The sequence below is a fragment of the Phaethon lepturus genome, unplaced genomic scaffold (genome assembly GCF_000687285.1).
Source record: "Phaethon lepturus isolate BGI_N335 unplaced genomic scaffold, ASM68728v1 scaffold21487, whole genome shotgun sequence".
Taxonomy (NCBI): Eukaryota; Metazoa; Chordata; class Aves; order Phaethontiformes; family Phaethontidae; genus Phaethon; species Phaethon lepturus.
In genome coordinates, this window is record NW_010551420.1 from 1 (window position 1) to 19095 (window position 19095).

Consider the following 19095-nt stretch of genomic DNA (forward strand, 5'->3'; position numbering starts at 1 on the left):
AGCCGCCCCTGCAGCCCCCGCTACCGAACCCTGGCCACGCAAACCTGATACATTCCACCCCTTGCCTCTGAGTCACATATTTAAGAATTATATTTATCAGACAACCTTCACTCATATAAACAAAAACAATTGCCCACACCAAAATCAAAACATCATCACAGCACTGAACGGAAGTGGACAATTTACACACAATGCCCCCCTCATCTCTTCACCACAACTGCAACAACAGAAATTCCTCATTATCATTTTGCTCTCTAACATCGTTCAGTCCATGTTTTGCCTGTTACCTCTCGCAATTGATATCCTTATCTCAATTTCCTCTTGCCCCATGCCGAGTGCCAAAAAGGACAGTGGTGGGTTGAGCTTGTCTGGACACCAGGTGCCCACCAAGCCGCTCTACCACTCTCCTCCTCAGCAGGACAGCAGGAGAGAAAATAAGATATAAAAACCTCTTGTGGGTCAAAATAAAGGCAGTTTAGCAGAGCAAAAGCAAATGCCATGTGTGCAAGCCAAGGAAAATAAAAGATTTATTCTCTACTTCCCAGCAGCAGGCAATGTCCAGCCACTTCCCAGGAAGAAGGGCTTCAGTACGTGTAGCGGTTGCTCCGGAAGACAAATGTAGTAATAACGAATGCCCCCCCTTCTCCTTTCTGTTAGCTTTTATCACTGAGCAGACATCATACGGTGTGGAGCACCCCTCTGGTCAGTTTGGTTCTGCTGTCCTGGCTGTGTCCCCTCCCAAGACCTTGCCCACCCCCAGCCTACTGGTGGTGGTGGAACGTTGGAGAGAGAGCCTGGATGCTGTGCCAGCACTGCTCAGCAGTAGTCACAACACTGGTTATCAACACCTTTCTGGCTACCAATACACAGCACGGTACTATGAGGGCTGCTGTGGTGAAAATTAACTCCATCTCAGCCAGACCCAACACATACGGAAACACAAAACTACAGCACTTCAAAAGCTAACAAGACTATTTTTGCCCCCCGTCTTGCACTGCTGATAGATATCTACATCTTCCTATAGAGAAATATAGCTGTCTGGGGAATCTGATCAGAACTGACCAAACCGTGAAGTGTGTTGCTGTTTACTTTATTATTCAGGGTTGAAAGAGATAAATCGGTTATTCTGGACACAGGATCTCTGCCCTCCAGTACCACAGAATACAAGTAGTAGATACACTACATTGCCCATCTTGTTTTCACAAAGCACTTCAAATCGAGGTAGCCATTTTAGAGGATAATTCAGCGTACACGATCAGTTACATTCTGGCCGTTACATGAAAGCAAACTTAAGTAACTCAACTCAACTGTTTTAATACCTGGTTGATCAGTTTTTCTGGTGTGTCTTGTGAATGAGAAGACAGCAGAGAAAAATGTGGGAGCGAGCTGAAAACACGAATATTTTGTATATTCATATTATCTGTGAGGGGGAAGCAGGTCTATTCTTTTCTTCTCTCCCTCTCCCTTGAAGTTTGCTCTAAGTGGAGTTGAAACCCAGATGTTCTTCTAACACCTGCTTTGTTTACAGAATTAGAACATCATGAGCCTGCAACAGAACTTGACCAAACACAGCTTTTACCTAGCGGATGAAAATTTTGGGTAAACAAACCTATTTATTACAGCAATGTCATTTAACCCCTCGTTTTGCCCAGCTCTGCCTGGCATGTTGAAATAACTGTTCAGTGCCAACGTTCAATCCCAGTTATATTTGCCAAAACCACCATGTGATTTTAAATATTATTAAGACTCAGGACTCACATTTTCCAATTCAGATGCATTGTCCTCCAGTTTCATCTTTTGGCTCATGCAGCTTAGCAGATGATCCAATACACACTGTTTTGGATGCATTCCTTTGTCAAAGCGATTATACATCCCACACCAAAACCTCAAGAACAAGGCAAGAGAAGAGAATTAGGTGGCCTATGGTACACTACTGGCCAACTAGGTGCTGCTTATGAAAAAAATTTTCAACAAATTGGGATTAGTAACTGATTTTTAAGAATTGCCACAGCCTTGGATTATAAAATTCAGTATCAATGGGCAAATTTTCATAACGTTAAAAAACTCCTGAGGATTTAAGTACTTCTGCCTTATGATCCACATGCAATGGCAGTAGGTATTAGCATACGACAAAAATACCCTTTTTTCTGTAGCAGGCTCACTTGAGGCTTGGGCAGTTCACCTTCAAGTCCTCAATTTGCCCTACCTCCCTACTTCTATTAAAAGCCCTTGCCTGCCAGTAACTACACACAGCACTTAAAAACACATCTGCATCCCTCTCTCTCAGCAGAGAACAGGAGCGAGCCAGAAACAAAGCAAAACTAACCACTTCAGCTGTAACACCCTGGGCAAGCAAATAGGCATGGCAACAAGAAATCCCTTCTTGTGAAAACCACCCTGACTGCATAAGCCTGGGTGTGACTGGGCACTTGAAAATAAGTTTCACTGATTTACCCTGTCACATAAATTTGACAAAGCAAGCAGTCAGGGGGTGTGTGTACGGGTCTATCTACACATCTGAAGGTCTTCTTTTCCTTGCCTTTCCCCACCCTGTTTCTCAACACCAAAGAAAAAAATATTATTTTAAATTACAGTACCTGCACTTATTTAGCAATTACCTGTGCACTACTACTCTCAGTTTATGGATGAGGAATGGAGGGGAAAGCTAAAACATACCATGCTAATAAGTGAAATTTTGTTTTATTAAACCTGACTTACTAATCTATGCTACAATGAAAGAAATGACCCCTTCTTAAATAAGCAACTTACTGGAAACTGAAAGGTAGTGTGTTTGGTTGAAGCTCTTTGTAAGCTGTAAATCCTCTGTACAAAGGATTTCTCAATTCCTGCTTCTTCTGTAAGAGGAAAGGCCACAAAGAATGGGTCTTCTCAAAGATTCTGTCAATTACAAATAAAATCTAATCACTAAAGAAAAGAATCAAGTTAAGTGGATTAATAACACTATCTGTTCTGAGTAGAATTAGATTAAGGAAGATAAGAATTATTTTTACACAGTATCTGATTAATTTCATAAATACAAGATATATCACTGAGGAATATATAACCATTTGAAATGGACACTACCCAGTCCAAAAGGGACTGCAAGTTATTACTGTGGTCCAAATTAAAATATCTGTCTTCAGGGATATAATGAATCTATATATTTCCCACCCCCCCACTGTAGAACATAAGCATCTACCAAGACAATGCTACCCTTAACCAATCCACAATTACATTAAAAACACACCAACAAATACAACCTGCCCTTCTTCTGACATTTAAAGTGACTTCTAGACTGCTGGCTCTATAAGCTGGCAACTCACTTCAGATCTTCACGCTCCTTATGACAGGTCCCAAGGAAGTTGCCAAACTGGCAGGAGTAGACATGGTCATGGATTTCAAGAAGGAAATGCTCATTAAACTCAAATGAGCACGGAAACTGCTGCATGAGCTGCCAGACACATTCAACGAACTGAGTGAAGACAGGGGATACTTCTTTGGGGTCACCATACAAATGGCCACACCTAGAGAGATGCAAACCAAACAGGGTTAAATCCTGTGTCACCAAGCAAAAAAAGAATCCACTCGCAACTGGGACATTTGCTTCACTACTAGAATAAGAAATTATTCTGCAGTCACTAAAAACCCCCACATGGTTTATCTTACAGCAACTGTACCTTACGGTGTACCACCCTCAGCATTACTTCTCCTCCGCGGGTACCTGGTAGGAGCGACGAGAATTGCACGATGTCCCTTTCTCTAAAGTAAGACTAGCAATGGAAGAGCCTACGTAACAGACCTGCAAGCATCGCATGAAGTATTTGTGAAATAAGAATCCTTGAGCCTATGCTATGATGTTAGCACAAGGGAAAAAAGGCAATATTCTCCAAAGAAACACGTATTGCTCGAATATACGATACTAATGCCAGCCCTTAACTGGGGGGAAAAAAGTTGACATTGGTGGTATTCTGTCTGTCTGCCAGGAACAGTAAGAAACAGTGGGGAGGGGGGGAAAAAAAAGTGTCCTCTACGATCTTCTATGAATGTGATAGTATCCTATGGTGCAGGCATAGCCACAACGGGCAGCAACAGCCAGAACAACCCTATTTTGCTCCATGGGGACATCAAGAATGAGATCCTGGTAAGCAATTACTTAGAAAGAAATAAAGAACAAACTCAAACAAAGAGAAGCCCAAAACAACAGTCAAAAATATTTTTATAGCTTTAGATTAAGTTCAGAAAAACTCTACTAGTTCTGCAAAAATCTAGCCAGGGATCTATTCGTGTTCATTACGACCCATCACAAAATTAAACACAAGCAGAAAAGGAATGAGAGCATTTCTGGAAAGCAGCCACCACTCTATTGTACTGTAATGACTGTTCTCTTAAGAGAAAAAAAAAACAACTTAGGGCAGAATCCTTCTTTTCTAGGATGAGATATAACATGGAAAGCCACAGAAAGGAACAAGGCATCCCCAAACTTAAGTGGAAAGACAGATCTAGCTGATCATATCCCAGTTCCCAGTTCTGCAATTCCAACCACAATACCCTAAGCAGCAGCATGAAGGACTGATTTCCCTTAGAACTGGAAGGCACCGGCCACCACTATGAGAGGAATGACTTTGTCTACTGGAATTAAAGTTCATATTCTCAGTCAATGCTGAAATTCGTGTCTCAAGTACTTTTTGTATCCATTGCCAGCTTCTCATATTTGGAACAATCCTTTATAATAGAAGAATAGGAGTTTTTTGGTTGTTTGGTTTTGGGGTTTTTTTGGTCTTAAAGCAAGAAAGGTGAAAAGAGTCCCTAAAGAAGCACAAACAATGACCACAGAACATTTATTTTGACAGTAATGATGAAACAGCAGTTTATCTTTGACTGCTGCTTCTTATATACCAGTATAAGGCTGTACATACTGCTTATTTTCCCCAAATATGCCCTAAGGAAACAGACTTGGTTTATTATTAAAAACAGGAATCAGTTTCATATTGAGGACAAAGATTCAATTTTTAACAAGCTAATATCGCTGAACAGACCAGTCCCTTCCCTCCTCGTACTCTTTTGGATCGGCTCAGTTTCTAATTTCTATACGGTAAACATAACAATAAGTAATTCAAGGTAATATCCCTACTAGATGCAGGCTATCAATTACAGGAACAACGGCATTTTTAATCTGCCTAGAGAGTGCAGGTGAAATTGGTTTTTTTTAGCACTATATTGGGCTCAAATTTATGCTTTGAACTTGGTAAAAGTCCTGAAAAACATTAGCTGAGATTTTCTTCTAAGAGATGACTGCAGAAGAATTAACATGTCTTGACAGAACATTAGCACTCCTCATATAATATGAATGTGATTTTACAGGTAGGAAAACAGTCAGAATTCAAACAATTTGTTCAAGACTGTATGATTTTGTAAAATAATAAAAAAAGCCCTGAAGAAATAACAGCCCCAGCAGATACTGCCTTTATGTCACCAACTCCAGTATTTTCCAAATATTCTCTCCTCTGTCCTGTATCTTCATTTAAATTTTTCATGGGAGCACATGAACCTGAAAACACTGTATTTGTGTCACAGCCAAGTCACTTCACCCAGTCACTACACCCAAGGTAACATGCTCTTCTTACCTGTGTGAGAACTTGTGGCCCATCGCAATCCACTCCTTTTCTATTAGGACCTTCAATTTCAAAACAGAGGTTAAAAAAAGAGCATTACTTTGTTTAGAAAAAGCAAAATGAAGCCTTCGATGTTAAACTCCAAAAAGTTTACAACCAATGCTATCCACTGACCCTACTGTTATGAGTATATCCATAGAAGTCAGTGAAAACAGTAACAGTTATTTATAAATTAGAGTTATCCACAGTTACCAGTAGAATGTCATTGTTGGAATCAGAAATTATTTCAAGCAAGTTTAATACTATTTTGAGGGCATTTCTATGTTGTTAAAATCATAATATATAAACAGACTGAGCTAAAAGAAGGAAGAGCTTAACATTACACTATGTAATATTTAATTTGGAAGAGTGTCTTGATATTCAGCAAAATAAATCAGCAATTGTAAATCAATAAATGTTTAACACGCAAATAGGAATACAAGAAGTACAGCTGTGTATTGAGGAGCTCAGGAGGGAATCAGAAAAAACTATATGGCTATTTCTCTTTTAAACAGAATGCCCGCACTATATATAAGAAAACAACAAGGAGGCAGCATTTTCCTTAAATACATGTCTCATAAGGAACCAAGTGACCGATGCTGAATCCATTATTACTTGCCTTGCTGGATCATATTCAAAAGATCAATTCCTGCTATCATCATCCAGAGACTCAAAGAACAAAAGGAAGGCAGAAATTCACAACCGAGTTCTTTGAAAACTTAAGTTACCTTGCTTTTCAAGTTTTTCTAGTCTTCATTCTTCTGTTGCATTCATTTAGGAATAAGCATTGTCACAGGATTTGTGCATATAAACCACTTGTTTAGAGGACAGACAAGCATTAGTCTGTTTTAGTTACTGCTCCTGTGCCTAATCAAAATCCTGTTTCTTAGTTCACACAGAATTGTCCAGAGCACAGCCAAAGCCCAGATGTTTCACACTGATGAAATTTTAACTGTTAAAAGACTGCAGTATAATCCAGAAGCAAAAATAATAATAAAAATAGCATAGAATGCAAGGGAACAGTCCTAGCAGTGCAACACACTGGAGGAGGCAAAATGTGCATTGTTCTGATTTCAGGGTTTCTTTTAAGGAACTCTTCTGAGAAAGAGCAGCAGTCTGTCTTTCAGGTATTTAACAAAAGGAGATGAATGGAAAGATAACATCACAGATTGTTTCTACTGCAGACATTCTCTTATTTGAAGTCATCGCTGCATAAGTATAGTGCAAACAGCCAAATTCATGTGTAACAGCTTTAAAAAAGGTCTTAAATGATGCACAGATTTTATGCGATACACAGGTTACATGCCACCCTGTGCACAAGAATGAGTTCACCCAATTTTAAATGCTAGCAGAGAAGAGACTATTCAGTACAAGATGTCTTAAATGTTAAGCTTGTCTTAAATGACAAGCTTCTTTACCACTTTTTTGTGCTGCCAGACGTGCATCCTTTGCTCACTCATCTCTTGCTGAAATGTCTCATTAGTGGCTCTCATGTGGACATTCAAGGAAACAAAGATTTGGGAATCGTAAATCAACCGCTGCCATTTTGTGCCCATGCTGTTCAGAGCAATTAAAGCTTGTTTATAGAATCAAAGCTGATTTTATATAGGTCACCTACTGTTTGTTCCAGGAAATGGCCTAAAATATTTAATTAGGGCCTGTTTACATTTCAAATCCAGGAAGACACTTTTTATTTTTGAAATTCCAACATTCGTGTTCTTACCATGAAGCCTTTAAAAGTCCTATAAAACGGATCTAAGAGGAGGCTAGCCAGGGAGCAGACCTGCGCTGTGCGATCCCACCCATCAGAGCAGTGGACTAACACGCTAGCTTTTTCATCTTTCACAGCCTGTGAAGGAGAGACCAGACAGAACAGTTTAGCAGCTTTCTAGGTTGGTTACTGTAATTAAATGCTATCCCCTCATCTGCATTTACCTGACTGGCCTAAAACCCCAGAGGAAAATGTGTCATTTCTCATCTGGACCATGGAAATGCACCATTTCTGGGCACATAGCCATCAACCCACAGGAAACCTCAAGTAGAATAAAATGCTGTAGCATGCCTTGTCAGCACCACAGACTACCAAGAAACAAAGACCCTCTGGTCAAAAAATGCTCAGTCTTCTGAAAGGCCAAGAATTCTCAGTCCCCCCCTCTGAGGAAGAATTTGGTGGATGAGTAAAGAATAATTGCACACACAGGGACTAGGAACTTCTCAAGAAAAATTAGAAAAGAGCTCATCCCAACTTCCTCTCATATGGATCACCTTCTTCCCTGGTGGTAGAAGCAAAACACAAAAATAGCTTCTTGCTTGCTACATGGGAAAATTTTAAGAGCGAAAATACAACATTTACAGAAGGTCACTACTCTTGCCACATGTTGCCTGCATGCCCTTTACTGTTACTGAAGAGCCATGTGCCTTAATGACTTTTCTCCTTTCGCCTGACCTGCAAAGCCACAAGCTCTGCAGAAATGAGGACTGCGTAGAATAATCAAAATTAACAGCCCCCGCATCACACAGAACCAGGAGAAAACAAACTGGTCTAATAGTTCCTCATTTAAAGCACAGCAGTTCAATAACTAATGAGCATAAGGTTACGAGTTGCTTGCAATACTGAGTATGTGTTATATAGAGACGTTTATAAAGGTAATTTATTCACATTCTGTGATTTTATTTGTTTCAAGTGAGTTCTAATAAAGCCTAAATAACTGCTTGTTACAATATAGTGAAGAGGACAATGTTCCAAGCCCTATGGCATTTCATTTATCACAGGAAGCGTCTAGGAAAGAGCCAGCTGGGTAGAACCCACTTGACTTTCTCCAACTGCAGGCTTGTTTTTGAGAGCTGAGGCCAACCTGAATGTTTTCCCACCTTCTCTCCAGAGACAACTTCACAGCCTTAGAGCAGCCCCTACCAGACAAGTACATATTTTTTAATTCAGCTGCAGGTTGGAGCACAGTTTTACCTTGGCAAGAAAGACACCTGCATCCATCACAGCCTTAATGTGCCGTAACCAACCTGAGTTCTCCAGCCCAGTGAGGAAATCGCTCATTGAGGGGGACTTCATTTCACACACTAAGAACACAAACAAAGGAATTAGCTGACACTCCGTTAACAACATCTCTTTCTTTTTCCCACCTCCTCATTATCTCTTCACACCAACAGAGCTTTGTTCCTAAGATTTACCTAAAAGCTAGCATTTCCAGACTTTTAAAGTGTCAGCAGCAACATCATTTCTAAAGGACAGAGAAACTACTGGTTGCATATTTAAAATTTTAGCTATGAGAGAACTTGAGGATCTGAAAATATCCTCCTCTTTTTTTTTTAAATGGTAACTCATTATTTTTTCAGATGAGTTTTTTCTAACACTAAAAGAATTTATGTCACTATAAGTCACTGTCGCACACACATCTAACCACCACTAACATGCACTCACCATCACAAAGATTTGAAGAAAGGAGTGTTCTAATTTAAAGAAATAACATGTCTAACCTTGAAGGCAACTCAGATGCTATATTGAAACACAGCATAGAAAATACTTATAGTAATACAGTTCAACAGTTTGTAAGCACCAGCGAGAGTGGTTTTACCACTCTCGAAGAAGAATATGAGAGTAAACAAGTATTTATTCTGCCTGTTCTTCCACCACAAAATAAATCTGCCAGGAACAGGCAATTGAGGACTTCTTGTGATTAGGCCACTCTCTCGGTCGTGTGAATGGTTTCATTTTTCTCCAAGGTCACCACGGATCCTGCAGTGCTACCTGGCCAGGCAATTTGTAGCATCAATTATTCAACTATTTTGAAGCAAGATGACCATTACACTGGTTACTAAAATATTAAACTCGTATTTTGAATGACAGCACTTGTATTAAATTTTAGAAAACCAAGCACAGGGACCAGGCAGAATGATTTGCAGCATTTACTCTGCACCGTTCCACAGCCTTTGTCAGCACAAGGTTGGTAATAGTGCTAGAAACCAGCTAGCAGAGTATGCTGCTTTGATCCAAGCTACGCCATCACCTTTAATGGAACTTTTCCAAAATTACAGTAGCGAAGATATGGGCCCAATTCACCTCTTGATCTCCAATAGCTTCGGTTAAGTATTCCTTCCGTCCTGATTCGCATTTTTCCATAACATAGCAATCACAGAGTAGCTTAACTACCTGAGCTACCCTGTGTTTTATATTTTAATGCACTAAAACATTAATTTAATGCATTTTAATGTAATAAAAACAAGTTCAAGTTAAAAACATCAGAAATAAATGAAAAATAACAACTACATACATTAAGATTAAAGTCATGAAGATCGTGCCAAAGTTTTATTTCAAATCAGAGATACCGTTTAACACTGAAATACTCCAAACTAAACAGAGCAAACTCCAGAAGAGTATTTCCTCAACAACGTACCTGAGAGTTCTTTCACTAGCTCACAAAGTAACCATGAGTCTATCAATGGTAAACTGTAGTATTTCTGTAGCCTTTTTCTTTTAATTTGGCACAACAAAGACATTCACATTTTATGTAACTAGCACAATTAAGGAATGTTGTTAGTGTTACTAGCTATTTTTGAACAACTATAAAACTAAGCACAATAATAAACGGCTAACAGGAAAGCATTTTAACAACATTAATATTTCCAGCTACTTCAATACAGCAAACAAAGTTAAGATACTGACTTTGCTTAATCTGCTTCCATCACGACACCCAAGTCCATGTGCACTTGTGCACACAGGATTTCTATATTCAGCCAAAGGTTCTGCCCAAAAGTAGCCAAGGGTAATGAAGACTGGCCACTTGCACAGACTGTACCTACCTTCCAGGAGTTTCTGCAAGCTGTTCCGCATCACATGGATGTTTTCTATGCCAATAAATTTAAAGCGAATGTTGTCATAATTATCTTCATTCTCATAACCCTTCCCAGCAGCTCGGTTGGCCATGGCATTTAACTGTCAAATGCAAGGGAACAGGAATAGGATAAAAAAGAAAGAAAATTACAACAAACAATATGCAGAAATAAATGAGTCTGTTTTGCAAGTCCTTTTTTTTTTTTTTAAATCTCCCACAAAATAGACTGAACAAAGTTGTTACTCAGATGTACTTCCCCACCTCCCAGATATTACTTCCAGCTGTTTCACTAAAATTATGCTAGTGTCTCCAGTCCATTAGTCATATGCAGAGACTCATTAAGACCCTGGATAGAATTTCTTAGTGTAGGCAGTATCAAAACCATGCCCAATTTCAGAATACTGCTGTCATCAAAACAGGTAAGAGACATTGAGTCTGCCTTAACTGTGAAGCTAACGTAAAAAGATTCAGAGAGAAGCATACGAAAGTAAAACTAGGAAAGCCATTTTTACGAGTAACATACATACATGGTGGTATAGAAATAGTAAGAGAATTCCAAAGCTTTTCACAGACATACATGCACAGATGAAATAAAGCCACCTGAGGGAAACATAGAAATATTAAAGTTGAGCAGAAGGAATACAGCAACCAACTGGAACTGCAGAAAAGAAGTAGAAAAGAAGCCAGTTGCTCTAACAATTACCCAAAACAGTTCAAGAGCTAGCAGGAATTCTTTAGTGGTGACCAAAAAAAAAAACAAAAAAAAGAGAGCACCTCAACCCCCCACATATTAGCTTGGGAAGAGGAGTGATTTGCCTTCACAGAGAGGAGAGAAGGAAGAGTCAGATAACAGTATATACATCTTTAGAACAATTAAATAATACACAATAGTGCTTCAGTTCTACCCTTCAGAGCAAGACATGTTGTTTTAGGAGAACTGTGACCAGTTATACATTCTCCCTTTTACACCCAATACTTTAGACTAAAATCGCCATCCATGATAGATTTCAGTGGAACATTTATGATATTGGAAGCTGTCTGTACCAAAAGAACATGCAGTAATTACTATAATATAATAACATACATGTAAGTACCAAATAGGTTATGTCTAGGAAATGTCATACTACAAAAAGACAAAATACATCTTGGAACAACAGGTGAAACATTCCCCGTTTCCCCAAAAAGACTTTTTCCCTTCTTCCTCTCGCCATAATTTAACTAAATCTGTAGTTTCTATAAAATAACTGCAATATCTGAACAGTGAAGCAGGTTCTCAGAAAGCCCAATTTTAAAATAACCAGAGCACTTAAATCTTTATATTTAAATTGTATTCTGAAGATCCTTGTGTTCTAATGTGCTTATACCAACACTCCCAATCAATATGCTTACAAGAATCATTTGAATTGGTTTCTAAATTCAGTTCCTCAAGACAGTCATTAGAGATTTCATTTTGCAAATGCTTCTTCAATATCCTCTTACATAAACAACTCAGCAACAAAGTTCTAGCCCCAAATAGTGGCTACAGACCAGAAATGCTGAATTGTATTAAACTCCAAGCTGCATACCATGAGGACATTAGTGTTATTTTTACAAAGAAAAAAAAAAAAAGAAGGAATTACTTTTCTCAATTGTTAGCAGGCTCCATACAGCCCACTTCTTCCCAGGTCTGCTGATAAAAACACTTCAGCCTCGTGGAACTGAATCCTAAGGCTTCTCTCCAATTCAACATATTAAGGACCTAGCTCTCTGCGGGAAAATGCTTCACTGTCTCAGCCAGTGTCAAGACTGCCAGTTGCTTCAGGTCATCCTTAACAAAAACCTCAACCCAAAATACTCCAGGAATGCAAGCATCCTTAACAGCATTTAACACTGCAGTTTTATTATGCACAAACAATAGTCACATTAAGACACTGAACCAGGAGCCTGATACTGAATTCCTGATTCGGGTCTGACACAATTTAACCTAATGCAGCATAAGAAAGCATTAGCAGAGTTTTAAAAGAATGAACTGGAAACAGCATTCCTAATTCAGACGCAAGCTTTAAAAGTAACCACAAACCCCTAGAAGATACCTTTGGCCTTGTGTCTACAACATACATGAAGGGGCTCCCAGGGTTGGCTTCTCTGATCGCCTGCAGCATTTGTTCATCCTCCAGACAGCGTGCGCTGAACCCGGAGAGAGGCTGGCTACAACGACATATGGCAGCCTGCAATACACAACACCTCATGTTTTTCTGCATTCAGATCATCTCTGCTGCACTGCCCCAAAACCCACCGATTTGTTAGTTTTAAGTGTCCTATTCTCTCTTTCACTGAAAAACTGCTACCGAAATGGACACACACACATACTGGAATATTTCTCAAAGCTAGAATTGGGTACCTTAAGAAACTAGCAAGGCTAAGGAGCTCTGCTGCAAACTTCATTACTATGTTCTCAAACCCACTATGCTCTGCCTGATGATCAGTATGCCGAACGTTAGCATTTCTTCTGTTTTCTACTCAGTTTCTATTGTCCAAACCATTCTTTTCAACAACTTTGCTTGTCAGTTGTTACCGTTCCATGCTCAGAACTGCACCGAGTATGCTTTAGGGAAATTTCAACAGTTGCCAGCACAACTCCATACAGTTGCCCAGGTCAAGGCATGCTTCCTCAGGAAAACAACAATTTGACTGTGACAGCGTTTTCCTAACAACTGCATCTAAAACACTGCTGAGACAGCAAAGTTAAAAATTTACATTCTGGTCTTCAGTGGAAAAAAAAAACCCCTGCAACCCGTAACTTATTGTGAGCTAGTGGGGATTTATTTCAGGGTGGTTCCTCCTCTTCAATGCTAAGATAATCTAGCTAAGGTAACATGTACCTTGTTAAAGTGTCATTCAATATAGCTAAACAGGAGATTAAAAAAACACCACATAACAAGGCATTTCTGAAAGCTGATAAAAAAAGAGCACGAGACATTTCCAGCCAGGAAGCTTGGAAAGTTTGTGCTTTTTGCACAGCTCTGGATGCGTCCCAAGTACTTGTCTTTAACTAGCTTATCCTGTGACTCAGAACAAACCAATAGTAAAGCTGTTAAGAGACACACAGTTCTCGAACATGACATTGGTATGCTCTAATAATTATCTCTTCTTCCTTTCACTAAAAGGGGACCGGACAAGAAGAGGAACCTTTACTCCCCACAAAGACAGCAGACAGTGAACAACTAACATTGTTTTCTTTATACAAGTAAGAAAGCACCGGAATCCGTCCTCTGCTTCTGAACCTTGAACTTCCAATCACCACTGCCTTATTAGCAGCCTTAGGCACCACTATTTCTGGAGGATATGTGTTGCAAACCTAAGTGAGAAGAAAAAAAAAATCCAGATATTAAAACTTAGCAATTCGTGAAAAATTCATCTTCAGCTTATGATCTAGCATTTATAAAAAACAGAAATAGATTGTTTGCCATAGTGTACCTAATGCAGCTGACATCTAAGTTTCAAGCCATTAAGATGCATTTAGAAAAACAACAGAGGAATAGGAGTGAAATAAAACAGTGTGGTGAAGGAAACAATCAATTCCGCAGCTGAACCTAAAAAAAAATGGACTGCACAGTATACAATACATATTAAAAGGAGGTTCTTCAAATCCCTAAGTTTTATGAAAGTTTCTGATTTTTCACAAAAAGAGAAATCAGTAACAACTATATTTTAAAAGTTCCCTCTAAATCTTATTCAACTTGAAATGAGCTTCCAGCAATCAGGTAACATCCTCAGAGACCAGCTTTATCCTTTTTCGTCAAACAAGTACAGTCTTTTCAGCACATACTTCACAGATAAGCTATTCTCCAATTCTGGCTTTACTTGAGGCTTGACAATTTTAAAAACATAAGCTGGAAACCGTGAGGAAATTACAAAGCCTTGGCACTTGAGAGCTACATACTAGCAACTCAAGCTTCAAAGTGATTAATGATTGTAGATGCCCATGTTCAGATGCCCTAATCAGCTAATGGAAAAAGCACCTCATGTCGTATCTCAATTCAGGCATACAAAGATAGAATCATTGAAAATTACCAGTCAGTGCTGACAGCACAGGCTTATATTTCTTCAACCCAAAGCATAACAGTAAAGAAAACTAGTGGGGAAAGGGAGTAGAGAGCAGGAGGAAGGGATTCAAGACTTAATATATTTCTATCTTCCTCTGAGTTGTTTGCTTTGTCTTTCAGACAGAAAGGTCTAGACTGTACACAACATCAGAAGCAATAAAAAGGGAAATAAGCAGGAGTTTGAGCAAACTTCCTGAAAAATGCATTCATTTAACGCTGTTTACATCCAACCTGGCCTCGCAGGGGAGAAAGAGGAGAACACAAAGGCAGCAGCCAGTTAGGACTGAAATGACTGAGAGCCCTTATTTAGCAGAAGACCCAACCAAGCAAGAAAAAAAAAAAAAAAGAAAAAAGTCTGGTTTCAGGTACTGTTTTTCCTTTCCTTACCTAGTCCCTTTCCACTCTGCCTCATTCCCACCAAGCCAAACTGCTGCCAATTATTTCTCTTCTACACATCTGTCACCAGCCTGGTGGGACAGGGTTTGGAAATACCAAAAGCAGCTAAGGGTACTTCAGGTTTTTTGTAACAGATGGTTTGACATCTCTAGAAAAGTAAGTATCTGGTACTTTGCCAAGGGGTCAAAGCAAACCAAGGTGACTCTGCAGCTCAGTTCTGTTCTTCCGTAGCATCATTATCTGCAACTTCACATGAAGACGATGCTGCTTCGATTAAAACCAACTGAGCTCATTCCTCCCCAGAGGCACCACTTACGCAGCAGCACAAAGACTGCTGTATGTCATCAATAACAAAGAAGAGATACTGCACTAAATGTCTACTTTGGGCAAGAATTACCTCATAGTCTTTATTAACATCCATTATTTCCCAATAGTTGTTTGGAATTCCCATACGCTGGTAATCTACTTTTAAATCAATCAGCTTCCATCCAAATTCCCGGTTCTCTTTAGACATTTTAGGATTGTAAGAGAAAGCATAAAGTTCTTCAGGTTTCACTGAGGAGAAGAAGAAAGAAAAAAATTAACTAGTTAGAGAGAGATACAAAGACATAGGGAGAGGTCATCACTTCTTCCTAAAGGCCATCTTTTGGATAAGTACACCATGCAAGCCAAGGAACTGCAGGTGTACCAAAACTGATACAAGGACTGAAAAAAAAAATACTCAGTCAAGAAAGATCAGGAGACTTAGAAATCACTTTAATAAAGAAGCCAAAGGGTTATGCCACTGTCAGCTATGTTTTAATGATAGCTATTTTCCTTACGCTTCCACCTCCTCAAAAATCAGGAGCGTAGAAAGTTTCCTTTTATCACTTTGCATACTACATAATCTAAGCAAACTTCGACTGATTCTCAATCCTTAAAAAAAAAAAAAATTGAGTACTACATAGAAGAGTGTAGATATTTAAAATTTAAAATAATTTAAAATATTTAAAATTTCGCAACCTCACATCTAGATGTTTTCATTCGGGGTAGTACAAGTGCCAACAACTCATACTGAAATCCTCAGGAATTTCCAGTACTGAGTTCCCACGTGCAGGGAGATACACTAAAACATTTTGTTAGAATTAATTAAAACTTTAAAGTAGTAATTTTTCCCGAACAAGTGATTTCCTACTGAATTCACTACAATAGGCACGTTAGACAAGATTGATATCATAAGAATTAATCTATAAATGAAAATCTGTATTAAAAGATTTATTTTCTCTGAAGAGTTCATAAAACAGCTCTTGCACACCTGTAAGTTCATCGTTCAACAGTGAGTTCTGTGCTGCATGGAAAACTTGATAGATGTCTTGAATATTACTGTCAGCCCAACAAAAGCTTCAGGCTGTGTCTGACAAATGGTAATTTCTTCCTCCCTCCATCTCTACCATCCCAATTTCCTTCCCTCTCTTCATAAAATGCAAATCCAACCAATAACTCATTCAGCTGATTCCCAAGGCAGCAAGCGCTCCAGAGACAGAGTGAAACCTGTCAGAGTCTGATAAAGTAGCCAGGTTACCGGACAGGTAACCCATAGCTGTCACTCATATATGTGCAACTCATAAATAATTATATGCTCTGCTAAAAAGAAACACGACGGAAGCATACATACGGAAATTTCAGAACAAAAGAGAACTGTTAAAAACCAGACATAGAACAAATGAAAGAGCTACAACACATTACACAAATAACCACAAGACAAAAGAAACTGATGTAATCCCCTGCAGTGACAGCTCCCACGCTTCAAGATGCTACAGAAGTCTCTAATTTTCAAAACTGAAGAACAGTGACAGCTTTTAAACTAACACTAGAAACTTGCCAGATACAGCATTGGTGTTAGAACTTCATAACAAAGAAAACTCCAAAAGTCAGGGCACAAGGGAGATGCTGGGAATAGACACAAGCCTTAACGTCAATCAAAAAAACCCCAAACTCAGCAAAACCCGTTTCTACCACAGTATTTCTATTGAAGTCCTGTGTGATGGCCAGCACGAAGCAGACTGGTGCTATCAATTCCTTTCCCATAGACTAGTGACATAATTACAAAACGCAACTACGAATGGCTTCCTTATAATACCGCCACACTTCAAATTCTCGTTCACTCAAGGAGCACCCAAAAACCAGAAGCTACCATAGACAGAAGCCAGGTAGGAAGCCCGGTGGAATGCTGTCCTGCAAGAAGAACTGGGAGGCTGAAGATTCATCCGTGATGCACTAAAAAGCTGAAGCCAGAAGAGACCACAGGCTTTGGAGGATGTTTTCCTTACACTCTTAAAGAGTGACTCCAAGCCAAGGCAGCCAGGGTGAAGCACAGGGTTTCAAGAAGACACACAATGAAGAGTAGCCTGAACATTCTATTGGGAAATAAATGAAAGATGCCAATGTTTAAAGTTTTATTTGTGGGATTCCAGAATTCTGTGAACATCTGGATCAACTGGAAAGGGAAGAACTACACACAGCCAACAGCTAAGTCACAGAAATGACCGACAACAGCCAGGTATGGGATATGACACTCAGCACGACTGCTTCAAGAAAAAAGGCCTGAGATGCCGCATACAGCCTCAGTTGTGCAAATGAACTTTGCGTGGGTCTTCAGAAGTTCTTTATGCGAGACCACCTCATTCCCACTGCCACAAAAGATTCATATTTAGTTTGAAAGCAAATGCTCCGGTCCGCAGGGCAGCACTCTACTTCCTGAGCCGACCCAGAGAGATCATCTCTGGGGGTGGAAACTGATTCTAATTTCACATCCTCCCCCTCCTGTACTGACAGCGCAAAACCAATAGGCAAAGCTTTCTCTATCACTCAGACAAGCTTTCCAGCTTAAAGCGTTTCCATGATTTGCGAAATAGACTCCTGTCCTAAATACCTGGTTGTGAAAGTTTAAGCAATGAGGTATACACTTCGTGACAGTCACGTTCCTGCCCAATAACAAAGTGAGCCATATGGAAGTTCTTGCAGTGAATAAGGAGTGGGTATCCAGCCGTGGTCAGAGGCAATTTTTCTACAGTTGCAATATGGTGATGCAGAATCTGAAAAACAGGAAATAAACAACATTTTCCAGAAGCCACTGATAAGGCTGCGAGCAGTACAAGCAGATGTTAAGTTTTTGCAATACAATCAGCTTCCCGCATCTAACTAGTAGCGGAAAATGAGTTTGTGATATATTTCAAACAAACACAATAAACATCCAGACTGTGCACCCAGAGGCTAGGTAACTAAGAGCAAGACTGAATAAATACAGATGTATACGAATTGCTTTTAGAGACTGATGTGCAGCTCGGTTTACCTGGTTCACTTTGCTTTCCCTCCACTCCCATACGCAATATATTTTGTCATTCCCATTTTACTTTAAAATTAATAACAAAGGCTAATTTCAGAGCTAATTTTGCACTTCTAAAAGCTGTAAATTCAAGTTTGGTGGCTTGGTACATTGCATTTGAGATATGAAACTAGACCAGTTTTTCTATGTTCCTGGAACTAACACTAATTCAGTGAGTGACCTCGATCAAGCTGCATTACCACTGTGTTCATCTCCTTCCAAAACAGCTGTTACTGTTAAGCATTTGGTACCAAAACGCTATAAAAGACCACTACAACTTCGGAATTCACAAACCTGTTCATTTTGGATACCAGATATAAACTAATTTTTAAACTTGTGTTTAAACAGACCCCAGGTATCACAACATACCCATGTTTCTTTTCTGACTTCAGCAGAAGCATCTACATAGATAAGGTGGGTAGCTGTCAGGTATAATGTCCCGTTTGCTGCCTTCCTGTTTGTATAGCGATCTAGTAATTTCACATTTTCAACCTGCAACATAAAAAAAGAGCACAAAAAAATGAATTTAACTTAATCGACGAAATATCTAAGCACTTGTTGAACTGCAATCATGTAACTGCTAATATAAAATTTGGGAAGAAAGACAGAAAAATGTAAGAATCAAAGTCTCCCCTGCAACACTAACTCAGCTTTACACTATAAATTCAAATTATTTCTCCAGCAATTAAAGCCAAAAGGTTAAGCAAACAGCAAAGGTTTAGCACCAGTGTGAACAACAGGATTACTGGATT

General features: G+C 39.3%; 1 protein-coding gene across 1 annotated transcript; it reads right to left on the minus strand.

Annotated features, from left to right (window-relative positions):
- Positions 1–1758: 1758 nt before the first annotated feature.
- LOC104613718 (myotubularin-related protein 8) lies at positions 1759–18844 on the minus strand (the record flags this gene model as incomplete). The annotated part of the gene is made up of 12 exons (XM_010290915.1): positions 18713–18844; positions 17891–18053; positions 15377–15534; positions 13707–13835; positions 12571–12705; positions 10467–10599; positions 8617–8726; positions 7375–7500; positions 5625–5674; positions 3324–3524; positions 2770–2898; positions 1759–1885 (listed from the first exon to the last, which is right to left on the minus strand). Coding segments are annotated over exons 1-12 (1593 nt in total), but the record flags the coding sequence as incomplete, so codon positions are not given.
- Between the last annotated feature and the right edge of the window lie 251 nt (positions 18845–19095).